The sequence below is a fragment of the Peromyscus californicus genome, unplaced genomic scaffold (assembly GCF_007827085.1).
Source record: "Peromyscus californicus insignis strain IS unplaced genomic scaffold, ASM782708v3 Scaffold_24__1_contigs__length_46423439, whole genome shotgun sequence".
Classification (NCBI taxonomy): domain Eukaryota; kingdom Metazoa; phylum Chordata; class Mammalia; order Rodentia; family Cricetidae; genus Peromyscus; species Peromyscus californicus.
In genome coordinates, this window is record NW_026294535.1 from 24,350,732 (window position 1) to 24,372,133 (window position 21,402).

Sequence of the window (21,402 nt, forward strand, 5' to 3'; positions counted from 1 at the left end):
TATATGTGTATATAAAATTTGCAGTGCAAATGCTTCTGTCATCTGCTTGAAAACTACTGGTTTGTTTCCATACCTTTTATATGATATATTTTTAAAATATTTACCTCATTATTTTTCTCTGTGTGTGTGTGTGTGTGTGTGTGTGTGTGTGTGTGTGTGTGTGTGTGCTGCGTATGATGTATGTGTGAGTATGTGTGTGCAGGTACCCATGGAGTCTAGCAGAGAGCATGAGATAGAAATGGAGTGACATGGGGCTGTGAGCAGAACTCTTTCAGGTCTTCTGAAAGAGAAGCAGTTAAGAGGGTGCTCTTAACTGCTCAGCCACCTCTCCAGCTCTTACATGTCATTTTTATTTCTATATTAATATCAGTTTTCTCAGAAACATAGTTTTTCTCCAACACTAGTTTGTGTCGGAATTCTTGTTTCTCATTGTGAAGACTGTTTGGTTTCTAGTTTTTTTTTTTTTCCTCACGTGTACTCGGGTTAAGGATAAAGAGGGTCCTAAGTGTCCTGCTTTTGTGTCTTCCTGCAGCGTCTATCCAACGGCTCCATAGACTCAACAGATGACACCAGCCAGATAGTCGAGCTACAGGAATTGCTTGAAAAGCAAAACTATGAAATGGCCCAAATGAAAGAACGCTTAACAACTCTTTCTTCACGAGTGGGGGAGGTGGAGCAGGAAGCAGAGACAGCAAGAAAGGACCTCATAAAAACGGAAGAAATGAACACAAAATATCAAAGGGACATCCGGGAGGTAGGTGGCTCATAGCCTTCTCTGTCTTTGCTTCTTGAATGGTTTCCCAAAGGTTGTTCTGAGACGCTCTCTCCATGCACTTCCTAGAGACTGGTAGTCTTTACTTCTTGAAGACCATAATTAGGAATGTTGTTCTAGTTATAAACCTATTCAGTAAGATAGAAATCGTTTACTTACTGGTCCTTTAAATATGTATGAATGGAAAGCTTTGATATCAAGTCTCAGCTATTCTAAAGTCTTTGTGAAGATTTAATGACATGTCAAGGCTTTAAAGTTTTAAATTTGAATAGCTGTGCATGTGGAAATGAATCATGATTTTCTATAATGTTATATAGGAATGCTAGAAAATATTACTTTAACATGTCTTTTATTTGTGTCTGTAAATGCCTTGCATGAATATGCTATGAATATGTATAATATAACCTTTCTTTTTTATGTATATTCCTTTCTTGCTAGGCTTTGTATTACTTTGTCTACAAAAAAGAAAGGAAGGAATGAAGGAAGGAAGAGGGAGGGAAGAAGGAAGAAATTTAGATTTATTAAATGATTCAGCAACATTTTATTTATAATGTCTAATTATCTTACCTATTAGGATAAAACTTGAAAATTCTTCTTTTTATTTTTCTTACTTTTAAAAATACATTTTTTTTTTCCATTTCAGGAATTTCGGTTTTTGACATTTTGCCTTTTTCATTTTCACATTTTCTTTTGAAACATATCTTTGAATCTTCAAGTATGTTTCTATGAGGCTAACTAGTCAATATAGCTTTGTTTGTTGTCTCCAAATGTGTTTTTCTCTTTTCCCAAAGCCACACTTGCCCCTGTTGTCCCATTAAGAATATTTGTAATAAAGCATCTTATTGATTATGTTACTGAATGGAGGAATACATTCTTGGTCCCTTGAAGAGCTAGTTCACGTCCGCTCGTCTGTCCTTGGAGCATTTGTTTTTCTGCCAAGCACTCCCGATGTCCTCCAGTTTACCTGTTCCCCTTATCTCAGGTGATTCTCTGAGCTTTCCTTCCCCTGCCTGGGTATGTCTTCCCCTTTCAGTCTCCCATTGCTTTGCTTAAACTAATAAATGGTAATGAGCCACACACAAATCAACCGTAGGTGCTCAGTTTCATTCCCTACCTTCCTTTTCTCTCTTTTCTTCTCTTGTTCCCGGTGGTAACACCTAAAGTTCTAAAAGATGTCTCAGCAATATAAACTTGACATTCATTCCTTTCTCATTCCACCAATAAAACTCACTGCCCAGCAGTTTCATGCAATCGATATTATTACTTAGGCCTAAATCTTAGAGGTTCCATGAAATTTTCTTTCAATGCCATGCTATATTTGATTTCGTGGTAAATCCTAAAATATGTAAATCCAATATTTGACTTTTCACAGTCTCCCACAGCTTTCCCTTGTTTTGCAAAGTCATTATCTTTGAAGATGAAATTATAATACTTTACTTAGTGGTCTGACCTGGTTATGCCTTCCAATGAATTAGCTCTCATTACCTTTCTTCTTAAATTCCTTATTTGTTTCTACTAGTAATAAGAACAAAGTCATGTAAGTAGCCTGAAAAATATGTATAGTATAATACATGCTCTTTTGACCCCCTGTCGTTTGAGCCCACTCTGCTCAATTAAAGTAGACTCCTGGTGCTTGGCTGTGGATCTCTGCATCTGCTTCCACCAGTTACTGGATGAAGGCTCTATGACGACAGTTAGGGTATTCACCAATCTGATTACGGGGATAAGCCAGCTCAGGAACCCTCTCTGCTATTGCTAGTAGTCTAAACTGGGGTCATCCTGTGGACTCTTGCTTGTATTTCCAGATATTTAGTTCTATTGTTTGCATTTTAAGCTCCCATATACTTTATGTTTGCTTATCTTTCACAGTGAGGTTGTGGTATCTCTGGTTCACCCTTCCTCATGCACATTTTAAAATAACTCCTTCATATAAATAGTGCTTAGATAAAAGTGCCACAAAGTCAGGTCAGACAGAAATCATCAACTGTATTGCCAGAGATTGTTTCAGCAAGAGTTTATTTTAATAGGTTAGGTCTTCCCCTGTTATAAGTGATTGTTGTGTAAGATATAATTATACTTTTAAGGTCCCTTGTTCCCTAGGTAGCCATGTTTTAGTTGAGGCTTATGAAAAAGGAACCTATCCCATCATCCACCTCAGAGAGGAGTTTGCAAACAAGAGTTTTCAGAGTCTGACAGGTTTAAGACAGTAGAAAGTGTAACTGCCGGGCGGTGGTGGCACATGCCTTTAATGCCAGCACTTGGGAGGCAGAGCCAGGGGGATCTCTGTGAGTTCAAGGCCAGCTTGGTCTACAGAGTGAGATCCAGGACAGGTAGCAAAACTACACAGAGAAACCCTGTCTTAAAAAAAACCAAACAAACAAACAAAAAAGACAGTTGAAAGTGATACTCTTGAAAAGACCTGTGAAGGGGACTTCACTCATTGGACTTATCCTGCCTGTCTCGATAAAGTTCCTACTATGTTCTTACTATGCTATGACTCTCCTATCTAATGTTCCAGTAACATGTTTCAAAGTATTTGGATTTACTTCTTTGTTTTATAAAAAAAAAATCATCTAACTGTTAGCATATTTTAACATGGAGTTTTGAGCAATCTAAATCTATATTCCTGGATCATGGTCACTTACATTTGGCTTCAGAATAAATTCTTTTACTCTCTTTCAGTTGAGAGTTATGTTTATGCGTCTGTAGTACAGTATTTTACTCTATAGCAACTATCATACAAAATTCCAGCCACAGTGTAACTACCACTTAAATAAGCAATATTCTTTTAATCATTCTTTCCAAAAAGTTAAAATGATGTGAAAGTCCTATCTCTTAAACTCAAAGTACAGACTCTACTCCCTAAGTAATATGTTTCTGGATTTTGATCTCACAAAGTCTAATGTATTGTGAAATTATTAATAGTTAAAGAGGAAGATAATTATTCTTTGTACCCTCTCATAATTGCAGCACAGTATCGTGTAAATATACCACAAGTAAAAATCAGTCAGTGAATTAATTAAGAAAAAAACTTGGGCAATAAGGGGTAAAAAACTAACCATTCAATTACAAATTGAAATGAATTTCTAATAAATCTAAACTGAGTTGTATAATTATGTTCAGTCAATGGTTTCTGAACATATTTTTGTAATTACTTTATTAAGAAACTTGGAATTTTCATTTTAGCTGCTCTTCACATTAATAATGATCTAAAAGTAGATGGAGCTAGTCAAAGTGCAATCATTCAAAAATTATTTGTAAATTGTGCCTTGGCTCTCTACTTTTTAATCAAGAAGATATTAAGCATTCAGGGGTAATAACATTTAATGATCTTCATAGGTATACAGATAGCTTAAATTTTCAGTGAAGTATTTTAATTATATTTATTTTGTGAATGAAGCCAACTTATCTTTCTGACATCACACTTAAAATCCCTTCTCACATTTGCAAAATAATCAAATTAATGAATCTATAAGTTTTAATTTATATTAGTTGAGACATGAATTACATTTTTCATTATACTTCATAACATTACTATAGAACTATATTTATTTAATATAATAAAAAATCCAGTTATATATAAACTTCAGGTTAGGAGGTCATTGGATTTTTATGCTATTTTTGTTTTTATATAACAGCTTTTAGGAACTAGAAAAAAGCTTTCTTCCTTAGACTCTCTAAATAACACAGAGGAAAAGCTATTTCTATGACTTGTAAATTCAGATTTTATTTTTGGTAACACAGCCTGCAGTTAAAAATTGAATCACTCACATGAATCACTAAGTCAAAAATGCCATTTCAAATCTACATATGCTGACTCCTACATGGACTGTGTGCTATGTGCCTGAACAGTTAAGTGTGAACAGGTTTGTAATCACTAATTACAAAGTAGCTATTTAATGAGTGTATATTCTACTCTGGGCACTATACAAAGTAGATGAACTGTTATATCATTTAGTCATTAGTAATTATATGGTAATTATTAATAATCCAACAAAAAAGAATATGGAAGTGAACCATACAATTTTACTCATGGGTATAACATACCAACTTTCATTCCCCCCCCCAAAAAAGTCTGTCTTTTAGTTCTAAAGATATTATGATTAGAATTTAGATAGAAATTTGTGGTGATACATTGTATACCCCATAAAGCTTACCTGGGGATCAGAGGACAGAGCCAGTTAATATCACTACAGAAATTTATATATACATGCTAGATACATAATTTTCTTTTATTCCATGAAACTGGCAAATATTCCTAGGAGTCTATATGAAAGTTCACATGAACTATAGACTCACTAAATTAAAAATACAAAATAACAGAAATAAAGATTGTGAATCAACATCTTTTTAACCCTAAGTACTATGATTATTGTCTGGACTCTCTAAAACCTAGTGGAATACTGGCAACATTTTACAAAATTGTCTGGATTATTTTTGCCAAAATGATGGATTACTTTAGTTTCATGTGTTTAAATTCTAATATTAGCATAAATAACTATTCTTTTACTAGCTATTGAAGGACACAGTAAGGAAGGAATAAAAACATATTCCAGGTGAAAATAAAGTCAGACAATACGGTAGTTTCATGGGCTTGCCATAGGACATTGGTTCAAAGTGACTGACTCATAATGAATATCATTTAAAAAATTATTGTGTGGACACATGATGTGTGTGAGGGCACACACACAACAGCACACATGTGGCGGTCAGTGAACCACTTTATAGGGCTTGTTCTCTCCTTCTACCCTTGTGTGGATTCTAGGTATGCACCTTGGGTTTTCCGACTTGCCTTTGCTTAGCAAGTATCCTTATCTGGTCAGCAATCTTTCCTTCCAGCTTAGCCACTCTAATTAATTTCCTCACATTGCTGAGGATTTTGTCTGAAGTCAGTGTTTCAACAGGACCAGGTTCTCTCTGAGGGCAGTAATGAAGAATATGGTCATTGCTCCTTCAAGTCCCTGGTAAATGTTTGCAGGGCACATAGCATTATTGGCTGAGTGGCAGACTAACACTTCAAATTCTGCTATACTGTCTATGCTTCCTGTTCTCTTTCTGAGGATGCACTCACACAATTTAGGGTCTACTCGAATGCTACTTTGTTTCATCTTAATTTGACCATGGCTACATCTTATTTACTTATTAACTAACTTTCATAGATCCAGAGTGGGCACAAATTTGGAAAGAATGTTATATACCTCAATATACAGAAGTAAGAATGTATTACGGCAAGAAACCAAGAGCTTCATGGCTCATATTTTGTCCTGAAGATAAAAGAAAAGAAATAAAGGATTTCAACTCAAGAAGTACTATGATCACACTAGATCAAAAGCCATTCAGAATAGGCTTTTGGTTAGCAGCATGGTAAAGAATACCAAAAGGAAGATTGCAAGCGAGGCTCTTAGGTTTCCAAGGATGATGAGTACCTGTGCTCCCACAGAAGAGTTGAGTGTGGATATAGACACCAAGGACAGCATGACTCGTCATCTTTTAATTAATTGTTGCATGAACATAAGTTTCCAACAGCAAGTAAGTTCAAGAGGCTCACAAGAGAAAGAGAGACACAGAGACACATACACACACACCCTCTCATCTCATTTTTCTCCATCCCATTTCCCCTAAATACTTACTTTCAAGCCTTGAGCTTTTCTTTTGGCATTTTCTCTTTTACTTAAACCAAACATAAGCATATCTAATTAATATATTAGGTATGGATTTTTAGCTTGCATTCCTTCCTTACTTGCTCTTTTGTTTTGTTTTGTTTTTGCGAGACAGGGTTTTTCTGTGTAGTTTTGGTGCCTGTCTCTGTAGACCAGGTTGGCCTTGAACTCACAGAGATCTGCCTGGCTCTGCCTCCCGAGTACTGGGATTAAGGCGTGTGTCACTACTGCCCGGCTCCTTACTTGCTCTTATATTTATTTTCCCAATGTAATTATTATCAAAACCACATTCAGTGCTACCATTATCATTACTGTGTGACTACTTTTCACAATTGATCCAAGCAGTAGTTTTACATATTTTCCATTATGTACAATTTTCTGCTTGTCTAGGATCTTATTAGCTAATACTTGTTTTATTCTGTTAAACTTGACTTTTTTAAGTTTATGATAAAATCATCCCACATTCTCCAATAGTTTGATAAAATTCCTTTCAATTGTAATCAATAACCAGAAAGTGAATGCATCATCTTGACTTTGATCTCCTTAGAATCATCTTTCTCCTTTGCCTTCCTTTTCTGGTCTGTAGCCATTTCTGTGGTGGAGTTCAGCTCTGTCAATTTGACACAACATAAACTCACCTCAGAAGAGAATCTTAATGAGGAATTTTCTAAATCAAGTTTGCCTAGAAGAATGTCAATGTCGGTAGTAAAATTGCAAGTCTATCTGAGACTGCCCCATGCCTGACACAGGGGTCCCTATAAAGTAATAGAGGAAAACAATCTTGCTGGGAGTACACAAGCAATCAAGGATGTTAACTCCTGACATATGTGGATGTGATAAGTCAGCAGACTTACTTCCTGCCTTAACTTCCCTGAAATGATTGAATACAACTTGGATTGTAAACCAATAAACCCTTAACTGATTGGCATTGCTTTTTGTCAGGGTGTTGGCGAAAGAAACAGAAATGAAGTAGCACAACTGTTATCTTAAAAATTTAGGGGGGGGGAGGGAATAAAAGATCAAGGTCCCTAAAGGAAACATAGACCATCAAGAGTGATTTTCTTTGGGTGAAGGTGGGATATTCATTCTAAGCTGGAAAAAAAAGAAATTAAGAATTTGTGTGTAAATAACCATATTTGTAGATGATGGTGAAGGTAGGATTGTCCTTTCAAGGGCTTCTGTTTCTTTTGGAAATTGGGAAGAAATTGTGCATATGTAGAGTTGCAGATGAGCTGTGGACTCTGGAGAAAAACAAGAATGAAATGACAAGATGAATACCAATAATAATATAAGATTAGGATTAATAATTAAGAATGGAATAACAAGATGAATCCTGATAATCATATACAAATACTACAATCATCCCCTGGATTCCTTAAGCCATAGAACATCCAGGAGTGTCTAGAAACCATTCCAGGTCCACGGGGTTTATTCCTATAGCTAACTTTTACTAATGTCTTCTCAACAAAGATTTTTTTCTACCTGCCAACATATGTACATGTAAGCTCTTAGGAAGGTTGAAACATATTGTATTAAAAATTAAATTTAAGCTGGGCGGTGATGGTGCATGCCTTTAATCCCAGCATGGGGAGGCAGAGGCAGGCAGATCTCTGTGAGTTCAAGGCTAGTCTGGTCTACAAAGCAAGTTCCAGGACAGTCAGGACTGTTACACAGAGAAACCTTGTATTGAAAGACCAATACAAAATTTTTGAAATTATTCAAAAAATGTATCAGTGTTATGGATCTCTATATGCTCTGATAGTTTATTTTCTCCCATAGTTATGTTTTATAGAGCTTTTTAAGCTCTATTTTAATTGAAATGTATATAACTTAATGTATTCACTTCTCTTTTAATAATAATAATAATAATTATTATTATTATTATTAATTTTTCATTCTGAATAACCAGCGTAGGATCTCCAGTATCCTAGGCAACTTCTGCATCAAAGTTATGTCCCCAACTCCTGTCTTCATTTAAAAGCACTCAGGTTTTGTTTTGTGTGAAAGGCAGAATTCTGCTGATTTTCTCTGTTTTTTTTTTTTTTTTTTTGGTTTTTCGAGACAGGGTTTCTCTGTGTAGCTTTGTGCCTTTCCTGGAACTCGCTTTGGAGACCAGACTGGCCTCGAACTCACAGAGATCCACCTGGCTCTGCCTCCCGAGTGCTGGGATTAAAGGCGTGCGCCACCACCGCCCGGCTTGATTTTCTCTGTTTTAAAATTTTAATATTGTAGCATAATTACAACATTTCTCCTTTTCCCTTTCCTCCCTTCAAACTCTCCTATATACCTCCTCCCACTTTTTTTTCAAATTTCTGACATTGTTTTATTATTTCCTACATATGTGTTATATAATACACACACATCTATCATCTACACACATACTCTCTCTCTCTCTATATATATATATATATTCCTAAATATATCCTGCTCAGTCAATATAATGTCAGTTTTATGCATGTTTTCAGAGCAGGTGTTTCGGCTTAGAAAAACAGGTGATGTTCTTTTCCCTGGGAAAGACCATCTCTCCTACTCCTAGGTGTTCTCAGTGTTCTAGAGTTCTTTCTTTAAGGTTGAGGCCTCATGAGCTTTTCTCCATCTACTTTGGCATGTCCATTTGTGTCGTTCTTGTTCAGCTCACATCTGGGCAGTCATGTTGGTGAGATTTTCCCGGTATAGCTTCTGACATTCCTAGATAACACAATTTCAGAATCGAACTCCCTGATGCTCTGGTTATTTAATCTTTCTGCCTCTTCTCCTGCAATGTTCCTGAGCTTCAGGTGCGAGATCATTCTGTAGATGTTTCTATTGGGACTGGGTTCCACAGCTCTGCATTTTTTTTTTAATTTTAATTTATTTATTTTGAAAAAAAGGGTTTTTTTTCTATTTTACATACCAATCCCAGTTCCTCCTACCTCCCCTTCTACTGCCCCCCACCTCCCCTAATCCCATCCCCCATCCACTTTTCAGAGAGGATAAGGCTCCCCTTAGGGAGTCAACAAAATCTGGCATATTAAGTTGAGGCAGGACCAAGCCCCTCCCCGCTGTGTCAAGGCTGAGCAAGGTATCCCACCCCAGGGAATGTGTTCCAAAAAGCCATTTCATGCACCCAGGATAAGTCTTGGTCCCACTGCCAGGGGCTCCTCAAACAGTTTTAGCCACATAACTGTCACCCACATTCAGGGGGCCTAGTTCAGTCCTAAGCATGTTCCCCAGCTGACCGGCCAGAGTCCATGAGCTCCCACCAGCTTGGGTCAGCTGTCTCTGTGGTTTTCCCCAACATGATCTTGACATGAAACTGTCAAGAGAAGTTTCCTTGATGAGGGGTGAAGACTGAATTTACATGTGGGTATATGTACAGATGTTTATAGATTGTTGTTGGGAGCTCTGTTGGATTAGTACATTAGTGGCTATAGATTCTCTTCTAATAACTGTGACTTCACTAGCACTGAGTAGATTTTGTAAAAACTTATTATTTTTATTTTATGTGTATTTGTGGTGGTTTACCTGCACAAACACTGTGTCAGTTTCTCCAGAATTGGAGTTATAGAGGGCACTTGGCTGCCACATGAGTTCTGGCAAACCTGGTCCTCTGCAAAAGCATTGAGTGTTCTTAGCTACTAAGCCATCTCTCCAGCCCTCTGGTGGCATCTATGCCTTATTTGATGATAGCTTCAGAAGTGTGTTCACCAATTTAACAATCTCCTAGCTTTCATCTTCACTCACGGTTGTACTTCTGTCTACTTTATAATGAGCAAATTTATCTGTTATTTAATTTTAGAGCGGGAAGTTTCAAAATATGCTTGTTTGTATTCTTAGACATTCAAAAGTCCCTGCTTAATCTATTAAAAATATTTTTAAGAAAAACATGATAAAGAGACTAGGAGAGTAAAAAAATACACATGGAATCTTTTTTGTTTATTTATTTTGCTTTGTAAGACATGGGAAAGGGTTTCTTTCTTTGTGTAGCTCTGGCTGTCCTAGCACTCAGTCTGTAGACAAGGTTAGCCTCAAATTCACAGACAAACCTGCCTCTGCCTTCCAAGTGCTGGGTTTAAAGGTGTGTGTCACCAGCCCTGGCATACATGGAATCTTTCAAATGCTCTTGAAGAATGTGTCTTTACTGGACCAAAGCCATTTTTGATATCTTATTATTTCATTTAAATAAGAAAACTACCTCTGTCTGAGACTCTCTAAGTTTCTTTTGTGTTTTGCTCTGATGGGGTTGAAATCAAAGACTTGCACATGACTTTTACAGTGTTATTTACAGGCAATGGCTCAGAAGGAAGATATGGAAGAAAGAATCACAACCCTGGAGAAACGTTACCTCAGTGCTCAGAGAGAATCTACCTCCATTCATGACATGAATGATAAACTAGAAAATGAGTTGGCAAACAAGGAAGCCATCTTGCGGCAGGTTCGGTATTACTATTTTGGGTTTGGGTTGCTCTCTGTATGTGTTCCCACCATTTTTACAAAGCAAGGAATAAAATAGCATGTTTTTAAGCAGATCAGTACTTATGCTTTAAAACTTAGAATAGTGTTAATGAAGCAATTTTTATTTTATAGTTTATTTTTAACAAAATTAGAAATCACTCAGATGAAAATAAATAATGCAGAAACTATTGACTTTGGATCTAGATATGAAACAGACCCTAAGGAGTTAGTTTGAAATTACCTCACTTAATTCTAGCCTCCTCCTGCTGATTAGCTGTAGTTATTCTTTGAGTACTCTGGGGATCAAAGGCAGCACTACTACCCAAGGTCACACTTATAATAAATGTCAGGACTGGAAGATTACCCAGCTCTACATCCAAAGAAAGAGAACGGCAGTCTATAAGACAACCGTGGCTCTCTCTCTGCTTCCGAAAATAAAGTTTTAATGGAATATACACACCAAATGACTTAATCATTGTTTGTGGCTGTTCTCGTGTTACACCAGCCTGTTGGAGGAATTGAGCCAGAGATCATATGCTATACAGTCCTAAAATACAATCTGTCCTATACAGAAAAGTCATTTGTCCAGTCTCTGGAGTGTGGACTCCTGTGTGGCTATACTTCTTATGTTTCTCCAGTCCGAAGCTATGGTTTTTCAACAGGTTTTCTGTTGTCATTGTATTAGTAATGAGCTGTATTCCATTTGTTCAAGTTCATTCTCATTAGAAATTTCTTTACTGTTTGCTGCCAAAGGCAAAACGGTTGCTATTATACTGTGTTGGATTTCGGTAATTAAAACTGGCAATCAATACGTGAAATCATGATAACAGTTATTACCTAGCATAGTTAAGTATGGTAATAACTGATTTTAAATCTAGAAAAAGAAAATAGCTGATGTACAAAGTCCATATGACTCATTCTAGCTAACCTAACTCTTGACTGTTTAAATGGCGCCCTCCTCTTCGCTTTTTCAGATGGAAGAAAAGAACAGACAATTACAAGAGCGTCTTGAACTGGCTGAGCAAAAGTTACAGCAGACCATGAGAAAGGCGGAAACTCTGCCTGAAGTAGAGGCAGAACTGGCTCAGAGAATTGCAGCCCTAACAAAGGTACTGCCCCAAACCCCCAGGGTCAGCCTAGATGTATTTGCGGAAATAACTGTCTATCAAAGTGGAGTATATAATTACTCTCTGCAGGCTATGTGAAACTTGTATCAGTCAGATCTTTCTTACCTTTCTTTCATTAAAGTTTAGTTTCTTTAATGCATGTATCTTGCTTACAGTGACTTGAATGATTACTACATGAGTATGATGATTTCCTTGTCTATTTAAACACTAACAAGAAAAGCAAACTTTCATCTCACTGCTATAGTAAATTTTCTGTGGTAGTTTTTGCACATAATCAATAGCCATGTTACTTAAAATCTCAAAATATGTATATGAAACACAGCAATTTAATCAGCTTTGTATAAATGGTTTGCCATCAGAACAATGAGAAATATAATAGCTGTTGATTCCAATTATATTGTAATACGGTGAATATTGTTAGAAGAAAGAGGTCTAAAAGATACAGTTGAAAGCCATTAAGTTTTATGAAAGTACTTTTATAATTGTGTTTTCTTCTGAAGAAGTAGAAATTGAATATATTGTATTATACTGTTTTTCCATACTGTGCATTCTAAAACCATTCTATATTATATAACATAAACCCATTCTAATAGAGCCATTTTAATTCTTAAGGACCCATAGAAATCACATCCATTTCACCTGAAAAGTTCCGGTTTAATCACTAAGGCATGTTGATTTTTATGTCCACTGAAAGCTATGTACACATTCTGAATGTTCACATAACCCTAGCATTTCTCCAAGAGTTGCAGGCAGCACGATGACTAGGTACTCTAAATCTGTGAACTTGTACCTTCTAGTAGTAGAGATCATTCAAAACAATTGGTACAGCCATGGAGAAAGGGACCCAAACTCACTGTCTGTAAGAGCAAAGCAAAGAATAAGACAAACAGTTTGACATAGTTATTAAACGGTAAAATGAAATTTTTTTTTTATTTTAATTTATTTTGCAATACAATTCAGTTCTACATATCAGCCACGGATTCCCTTGTTCTCCCCCCTCCCTAATTGTTGTGCTAGAAACCTCATCCAGCTACTGAGGGATCTGGATGCAGAGATCCATGACTAGGCCCTGGGTGGATCTCTGGGAGTTCAATTAGCGAGAATGAGGAGGGTTTATATGAGCGAGAATTGTTGAGACCAAGGTTGGATAAAATGAAATATTTATATGGGAAAGCAAAAATTGGACAGAGATGAGCAAGCCTAGAGAGAGCATCAAGCTACGTGGTGAATTTTAGAGTATTAGGATACGACCGGATGAAACATTAGTCTGTTAGGGGAAGACTATTAAATTTATGTCTTTCTATGACCAGAGACCACGCCAGTAAATCACTCTGTACTTTGGGAAACGTAGGGACACAAAACTTAATATATACATACATACATATATATATATATATATATATATATATATATATGTAAAAATATTTACTAAGTTACATAAGGCTACTCAAGCATATCAATAGTATTATACTTTTTCTTGCAAAGACTTCTTTTTAAATTTCTATAATATAGACTAAGACATGCACACAGTGGTTCTGTTGTAATGTAAAGGATATAAGTAGTTTCCCTAAAGAGTTTCCATGTCAAATTTTGCTATTGTGGGATTGAATACGAAAACAGCTGGCAATACTTCGGGTAAAATACTCAACAGTATTTATTTTCCTGAACAAAATACCAAAGTTTAAAACTTTCCTAAGAAAATACAGCTTACAATGCATTAAATTGTTGCCACAAAATTAGCCACTGATGTACTTATTATCAAATATAATTTAAAATACAGCAATGTACTTACATAGCTTTAAATTAAATAGTGTTAATTACTCTTTTATGATATAAAATCCCTAAAAATTGACTCCTTTGTTACTACCATCTGGTAATTCTCCAGCACTTTTATTAGGATATAGTACATGACACAGACAGGAGCTAATTACCATGGTGGATAAACTTCCTCTGTATCTGAACTCTGATTTTTCAGTATTTCAGAAAACATTTAGCATTCTTTAAAATTCTTCTAGTAGTAAATCATTTATTCTTTGATTCCTATCACTTTGACTTCTGTCATCTTCTAGACTGACAACATATTTCAGGTGTATATGACAGTTTTTAATGTTAGTGACGTAGTTGTTTTACTTTGTGAATTACTAACTGCTAAGGTTATATCCTTAGCTTATACCATGTCTATAACATGAGAGTATGACTCAGTTCCTTTGAGCACTAAAATGTGCTCAACCATCTTGCACTCAACCATGGATTTACTCAAAACCACCCGAGATAATTTAAACAATTTGTTTTATTTTATTCAATTTAAATTATCTCTCCATATATGGTTATTATTATCAATGGTCTTTTTTCTACACATTGTGCCTTCTACCATTCTAAATTTCAAACAGTCTGCTTAGCTTAAGTCTTGGATTTTTGTCTCTTGTGTTTTAAAATGATATTTTAAACAACTAATCAAGTATTTAATTTGACATATATGTAAATATACATATACCTGTGTATGTATGTATCTTTTTATTTTTTATCTATCTATACCATATCTTTATTTTTAGGCTTGTCTGCTACTACCTTTATTCACCATTCTGATTGTATTCACATTCTTCTCATACTAATTTCTGTCATTATTTGGCAAAAACCTTAACGCATTTAAAATTTCCCTCTATCATACTAAAGAGTAAAATCAAGATGAACTCTTCAAGTACAAATAAAAGCAGACTGATCTAGAGTAGTACTTGACTTGTGTCTGCTGGTACAACGGTGCTGTCCCCAGGTCTAAGGGCAACAATGTATAGTACTGTTCGATAAAATCTGCCCCCTGTATTGCTTAGAGAGGATGACTGAATTTATTCTTTGGATTCTAAAACTGTTTTTTTTTAATCATCTAGATAAGACAGATATGCAAAGTAGGCAAAGCTCATTTAAAGCTTTTAGAAAGAATTCTTGATTAATGGCTATAAATAAAAACTAAATTTGATGTTTATATATAATTAACCATCAAAGATCATTCTGGACTCCCAATGTTATGATTTGTTATATCTACTTCTTTAATTACAATCCATATTTCCTCAAGTAGGACATAACTCATCTTGAATTTTATGAGGTATTCCATTCATTTTAGCACTAATAAAAATTTCAGTAATAACATAGTTTAGAGATGACAGTTCTTGTGTTTTGTATCTGAAGTGAATTTTCTCAAAGTTTTTGCGTGTTCTTCAGTGAAGAAAAAAACATGATGAGTTTTAAAGAGTTTTAAAAACCTATATTTTTAAAGAAAGACTTCTAGAACTTCAAATATCCATATCCCACTCTTTTGAATCAATCACTAATTTGATTTTAATGACTTAAAGGACTATAAAATATACAGGCTCATTGTCAAATTTAGGTTACACAATTTCAACAACCTCTTTTCTGTATTTTTTTTCTTAATAGGACTTGCAAGTTTTAAATGGTATAATAACAGAGGGACGGAGAGATTGCTTATGGAAGACCTGAGTTCAGTTCTGAGCACCCCTACCCTCTTCCTGCCTTCCATGGCACTGCAGTTGCATACACTAACCCACACACAGAAGCACACATACAAATATGATTAATTAAACTTAAAAATAATAAATTCAAATTGAAATCATACAAAACTCATTTGCTTGCGTTTGAGCATCGTGATAGCTTTTATTGCTGCTTCTATTTGGAAACCTGTGTAAGACACTGGGAGGAAATTGGGATGATCTATGTTTATAAAATAAATTCAAGAGACAGGAAATACTAGGATAGATAAATGACAAATTATAATTTACGTGAATACAACATATTTGAAATGTTAAATGTTACTCCTTAAGTAAGTTTGAATTTGTTGTGTAAAGTAGCACGAAGGCATATTAACTGGTTACTATTCCTTTTCAGTTATTGCGTGATATATTTACATGTAGTCCTGTATTATTTAAAAGTAAGGTTCAGTACTTCCAAATGAGCTAACACTTTGTCAGAGTATGTTCTAGAGTTGGAATTGCATTACTGACGTAAGATATTTTTGGTGTCGTAACTATTTAACTTGTAATTATAATTCAAATGTTGATGTAATGTTGTAAGTACTTTGTGCATAGCATACTAATACAATTCAGCTATCAGCAATGTCCCATATATTAACACTCTACACCTGTGGTGTCCTGACAGCAAGACACGTAACTAACCTCAGTACAAGGCAGCCATTAGCTCACAGAGGCTCTGTTTCCTAGTCACTCTAAGGCAAGGTTCTCTTTCCATAGTAACAAATTAATTCAGACACTCTTTTGATGTGGTCTTCATATCATTTTTGAGCCTTCATAAAGTTTTTTGTCCTTATGACATTATTATCACCGGATAAGTTGAGAAATTTTAGTATTTAAATTACACTTGAGGACAAGTCCATTGTTTCCAGGGGTCATTTTTTTTTTAATGTGGACCACTGTTGCTAAGGAAACTCAATCCTGTTTGAGTTTATTCATAATAACATATCCTGGGGCTTAGTCTTATTTCTGACTTCTACATGTGAGGCCTTATATATTGTTGATCCAAATATGACACCCTTGAGACATAGACATATGACACTCAGAGAGTTCTCCTTGAGATGCAAGGTTTACATCATTTTTTTCTAGTAGTGTGAAAAAACAAAAGACAAAATGTTTGAGCATCTATCCGAGACATTCTAGTGTTTGGTTTCTCATAATCCCAGTTATTACATGTCATTTCCAAACTTGCTTTAACTCACCTTGTAAAAGTCGCTCATTGCCAGCTGTCACTAACACTCCATACCTCAGGTCCTCAGCTTTTTATTTGAGCATATCATTGTCTTTCATTTATAACCATCAACTGCATTATATTCACTAGATATCAGAATAGTTCCTTCTACATAAAATTTTGTCTATTAAAGTATTGGGTTTGCTGTCACTTTTATTTTAAGCATTCTGTACTATGTTCTGTTTGGTGTCAGTGTCTTTAGTTCTGATTTTTTCAATTTTGTCCCCTCTCCTTTTCCTTGACTTGTTAGTCTGATCCAACCTCTTCTACCTCATCTGATGATTATCAATATGTTATGGAAGCTAAACTCCAAGAAATGATCTCCATACGTAGGAAGGTAGTCCTACTGGACTTTACTTTCTATCGCTAAATAGAATCCATCTAAGTTTTTTTTTCTTTTCATTTATAAAAAATATGTTACTTTTATTTATTGATAATCGACCATCTGTGCAGTTCAGTGCTTCAGGAGCTTAAGATTGGACAATGGCAGGTTTGTGTTCAAACCATGCACAGTCTGCATGTTACATTTGGCTGAAATCATTGCTCATAAATAACTCCAGTGTTTTGCTGATGCTTGAATGTAACAGGCCTTTGTAGCTGACACATTTCAAGCAATGCTGTTCAGCTGCCTGTTTAAAGAAAGTTTATTTTTGGAAACTATGTTTGCGGTTGGTAGTAGCTTGCTTTACATTTTATTTCAGTTTATTTAGATGGGAGGAATTAACTCCTCTTACATTTTAGGTCCACTCCTTCGTATTTCTTAACAGGCTGAAGAGAGGCATGGAAATATTGAAGAACGTATGAGACACCTAGAAGGTCAACTGGAAGAGAAGAATCAAGAACTTCAAAGAGTACGTATGAAGCTTTTCCCTCAATCATGACTTTTTGAATGCACAGACTTCATATTTGAGGAAAACACTCTTAATTAGAAGCCATGTTTAAAATCATGGTTATGTTCTGGGCTTTTGAAAGAAAATAGTTTCTGCAAATGTAATCAAAAACATGCGTAAAATTATACTCAGTTAAAAACCAGTGACACTCTAAAATGAACCTTGAACAGCCCTGAGTATTTTCTTTTCTCATGCCAAATATATTTTTGCTCTTTTTCTTAACTATAAGGCTAGGCAAAGAGAGAAAATGAATGAGGAACACAATAAAAGGTTATCTGATACCGTGGACAGGCTTCTGACGGAATCCAATGAGCGTCTTCAGCTGCACTTGAAGGAAAGAATGGCCGCTCTGGAGGAGAAGGTAGAGTTGCAGACATGGGGTGAAGCGCGTGGATGGCTAGCCATATCGTCTAGGTTGTGGCGTTTTCCTACCCTGCTGTAATCATTGTTTGCGTCAGGCATTCAACTGACTTTCCTTAGTCTAAAACTACTTCATAGAGTCTTCGGAAGTGAATCAGTGATTTCAATATAATACTATGACATCGTGTTTTGAATGAGTAACTATATGACACATGATAAATATTATATATGAATGTGCTTGTAAGAACAAAATATATTAAAATACGCTGTGATTTGTGATAAAAATTTCATTTATCTTTTCATTATTTGCAAAAGTCTACTAGAAAGACAAAGAAAAATATTGAGTGTGGGTGTGCTTGAAACTAGTGAATGTTGAATCTAATAACTACCAGCACTAAAAGCCAATGTATAAGAGATTATGACAGCGAGAGGATTATTGCTATTACCAGTAGAGGGTTTAGAAGCCTCTATTTCCAACTACATTGTTTCAAGAAGTGTGCTTATGTTCAGCCTGAAATTTTATTCACAATCATGTTTGTCACATTAATAACTGGAAACTATCACACCAATCAGAATTGTTAGAGCTAGTGGCCAAACCCAGACTTAAACCAGAGAAGTAATCATTTAAACCTCAGGAGGACAAATTATTTCAGAAATCTAAACAGAATTTCAGTCACTATCTTATTTAGGCATTTTCCACTGACATAAAATCAGGAAAGGCAGGGAAATGTTTTAATGAAATGTTAACGAATTTTTATTTATTGACACATTAAGAAATTAAGCATGTTGCTAGTGGCAGGCCTGGTACTCACCACTTATCATTTGAAGAATAGCTTAATTATTTCCCATTTAAAACATAGTCTGAGAAGAACTGGAGTATTAGCTCTGAGGGTAATATTTAGTCTGTTTATCTATCCAAGTGTATCAAGATAGCACTTCTCATTTAAATAATTTATTTTGCAAAACGTTGAGTGTCACTTTTAAAGATTTCAATGGAATTTAGTTTCCATAGAAACCAGGAAATAAATTTACCAAGGAAAGAATTCTAAAAGATTCTTGAGTGCTAGAGAATGCATATACAGATTTAAATATTTTCAGCATATTGCATCTTTCTTTTTTCTTTTCCATAGAATGTTTTGATTCAAGAGTCAGAAACCTTCAGAAAAAATCTTGAAGAATCTTTACATGATAAGGTATTATGGAAAAAATTTTGCCATTTATCTTATTCACATTGATGAATATATTGTGAAATAAATGTGATAAAAATAATTTTGTGTTCTACTCAAAAACTATTTTAACTTTGTTTGCTTATAGCAAGGCATAAATTCTTGTAGAAATTGAACAGTTTTTAGTATTGAACACACTGAAAGCCAGTTCTGGAAACAAAACTCTAATGTTAGCTTATAATCACTAATTAATCACTGCCTCTACTAATAAATTTGGTCTTGTTTTGGCTTGGACCTTATATAAATAAAACAAAAGTATATTTACTAAATTTTATGTAGTTTGAGAAATTATTTCTGCAAAAACAATTCAAATACCTATTATACAGAAGAACTGTGTCATTAAATATTTTACAGCATTATCCTACTTCTAAGGTAATTGAAAATCTAGTAGAAGAAGCATGTCTTACAAAAAGTGATTTATAATTGCAGCAACCAAGGGCCAATATGGTGAGATTCACCTGAGCCGCAGGTAGTAAAGATTACAGTACACTGATTGTATAAAGAAGGCTTTGGGGACTCAGGATGTGACTCAAGATTCAGGCAATGACAGACGGTGCTGAAGACCTTGTAAACACCAAGCACAAAGCCTTGCTATAGGTGTCTGTTAGTTCTGAAGATTATTCATAAGTGTGATACTTTAGAACTGGATAGGGATTTGATGAGGACCAGCCGTTCATATTGTAGGATATGTGACTCAATTGCCCAACAAAGCATGGATTATAAAAAAAAATCTTAAAAGTTGTGACAGTAATACATAGTTTCCTACTTCATTTGCCTTGCTTCCTTAAAACTTCATTTAAAATGTCAGCTTAATATGCATCCTCTAGTTGGTAGCTGAAACACACAAAAAGGAATAGTGGAAGAGAAGGTTGAAAGGGCGTGAGGAAAGGAGAGAATAAAAGAGAAACAGAAAGGAGATAAAAGGGAGGTAGGCAGAAAAGAATTAAAAGTTTATCAGCAGCACAATAATACATAAGGTACTGAAAACATTACAGGAAAAGGACATTTAACAGTTTTCTAGGATTCTATATATTTTTGTGATCATTGAAAAAAATATAATCATTTGGTTCTATAGTTGGAAAGTCTGTACTCCTCTAATATAAAGTTTGATACAACACTATAGCAGTGGTAGATAAAGGATGGCATTGCATTATTACTGAATGTCTAATAAAGACTTCACAGAGGAGATCATGTTTTAGTAGGCTCTTATACACATGTAGTGGACAGCTAGTGGTCCAGGGGGAGGTTGGACCCTATGGAACAGCACAGAGGAACCAAGGATGAGTGACTAAATGAATCATCAGAATTTTGCTGGAAGTACCATGTGTGTAGTGAAATAGTTCTGACCAGATTGTGAATTTTGGACTTGATCTTGTTATGCAATGTTAAGTTATTTAAAGTTATGTGGGCCCCTGGCAAGATCCTCAAAACCTACTCCCCCAACACCTACTCAAGCCTGTAGCTGCAACAATCTGCCCAAGCAGCCAACATTCCAAGTCATCTTATGCATTATGTCCTTGCTAATGTCAATCTCCAGAAAAGGTATTCTTAGACCAAACTTCACTGTGGGACTGCCATTCCATGCAGCCAAGCATACTCTCTGATCTTAGTGCATCTATAATTGTTCAACTGTCCGCTCAAGTGACTAGGATCACAACCCATCATCAACAATAACTCTTACATATCAAGTCTTCCCTGTTTTTCTTTTTAATTTTTTGTGACTTTTATCTTTGAAATCCAAAGTACTTACATTCTTCCTGTTCAGTCCCTAGCAGATTTATTTGATCTCATGGATATCAATACCTCTATGAATTAAGTACTTTCATATTTAGATCACCTACCATGTACTTTTCCAGGAAGAAGTTTTATGTTTCAGTGCTAACTCATGTTATCATTTAGATACACACACACACACACAAAAAAAAAAAAAAAAAAAATCCGATTTAACATATCAATTTTCCACAGTATTACCATACCTGCCCCTGACTTGCCCATACCAAGCACCACTGCCACCTAACCTGGCCAAAATGACCAGTAATCTTCTGAGTAAATCACATATAGCATCCTTTCCCCCCTTATTCATGTCACAAAAACTAAACTTGAAGCTATTGATAACGTTTGTGTTTATATAATTTTCCTCTGTCCAACCTAGTAGGTAAATTC

General features: G+C 35.3%; 1 protein-coding gene across 20 annotated transcripts in view; it reads left to right on the forward strand.

Moving 5' to 3' along the window:
• Ppfia2 (PTPRF interacting protein alpha 2) overlaps window positions 1–21,402 on the forward strand; it is a 461,179-nt gene that overhangs the window by 348,336 nt on the left and 91,441 nt on the right. For 12 of the 20 annotated variants that reach the window (XM_052753263.1, XM_052753265.1, XM_052753264.1 and 9 more), the window contains 6 exons: window positions 533–754; window positions 10,700–10,846; window positions 11,841–11,975; window positions 17,531–17,614; window positions 17,883–18,014; window positions 19,144–19,206. In XM_052753263.1, coding sequence (XP_052609223.1) covers window positions 533–754; window positions 10,700–10,846; window positions 11,841–11,975; window positions 17,531–17,614; window positions 17,883–18,014; window positions 19,144–19,206 — 783 coding nt within the window. Of the gene's footprint in view, window positions 1–532; window positions 755–10,699; window positions 10,847–11,840; window positions 11,976–17,013; window positions 17,101–17,530; window positions 17,615–17,882; window positions 18,015–19,143; window positions 19,207–21,402 lie in introns of all 20 variants that reach the window. The other 8 variants (XM_052753255.1, XM_052753257.1, XM_052753256.1 and 5 more) reach the window with 1 other exon arrangement.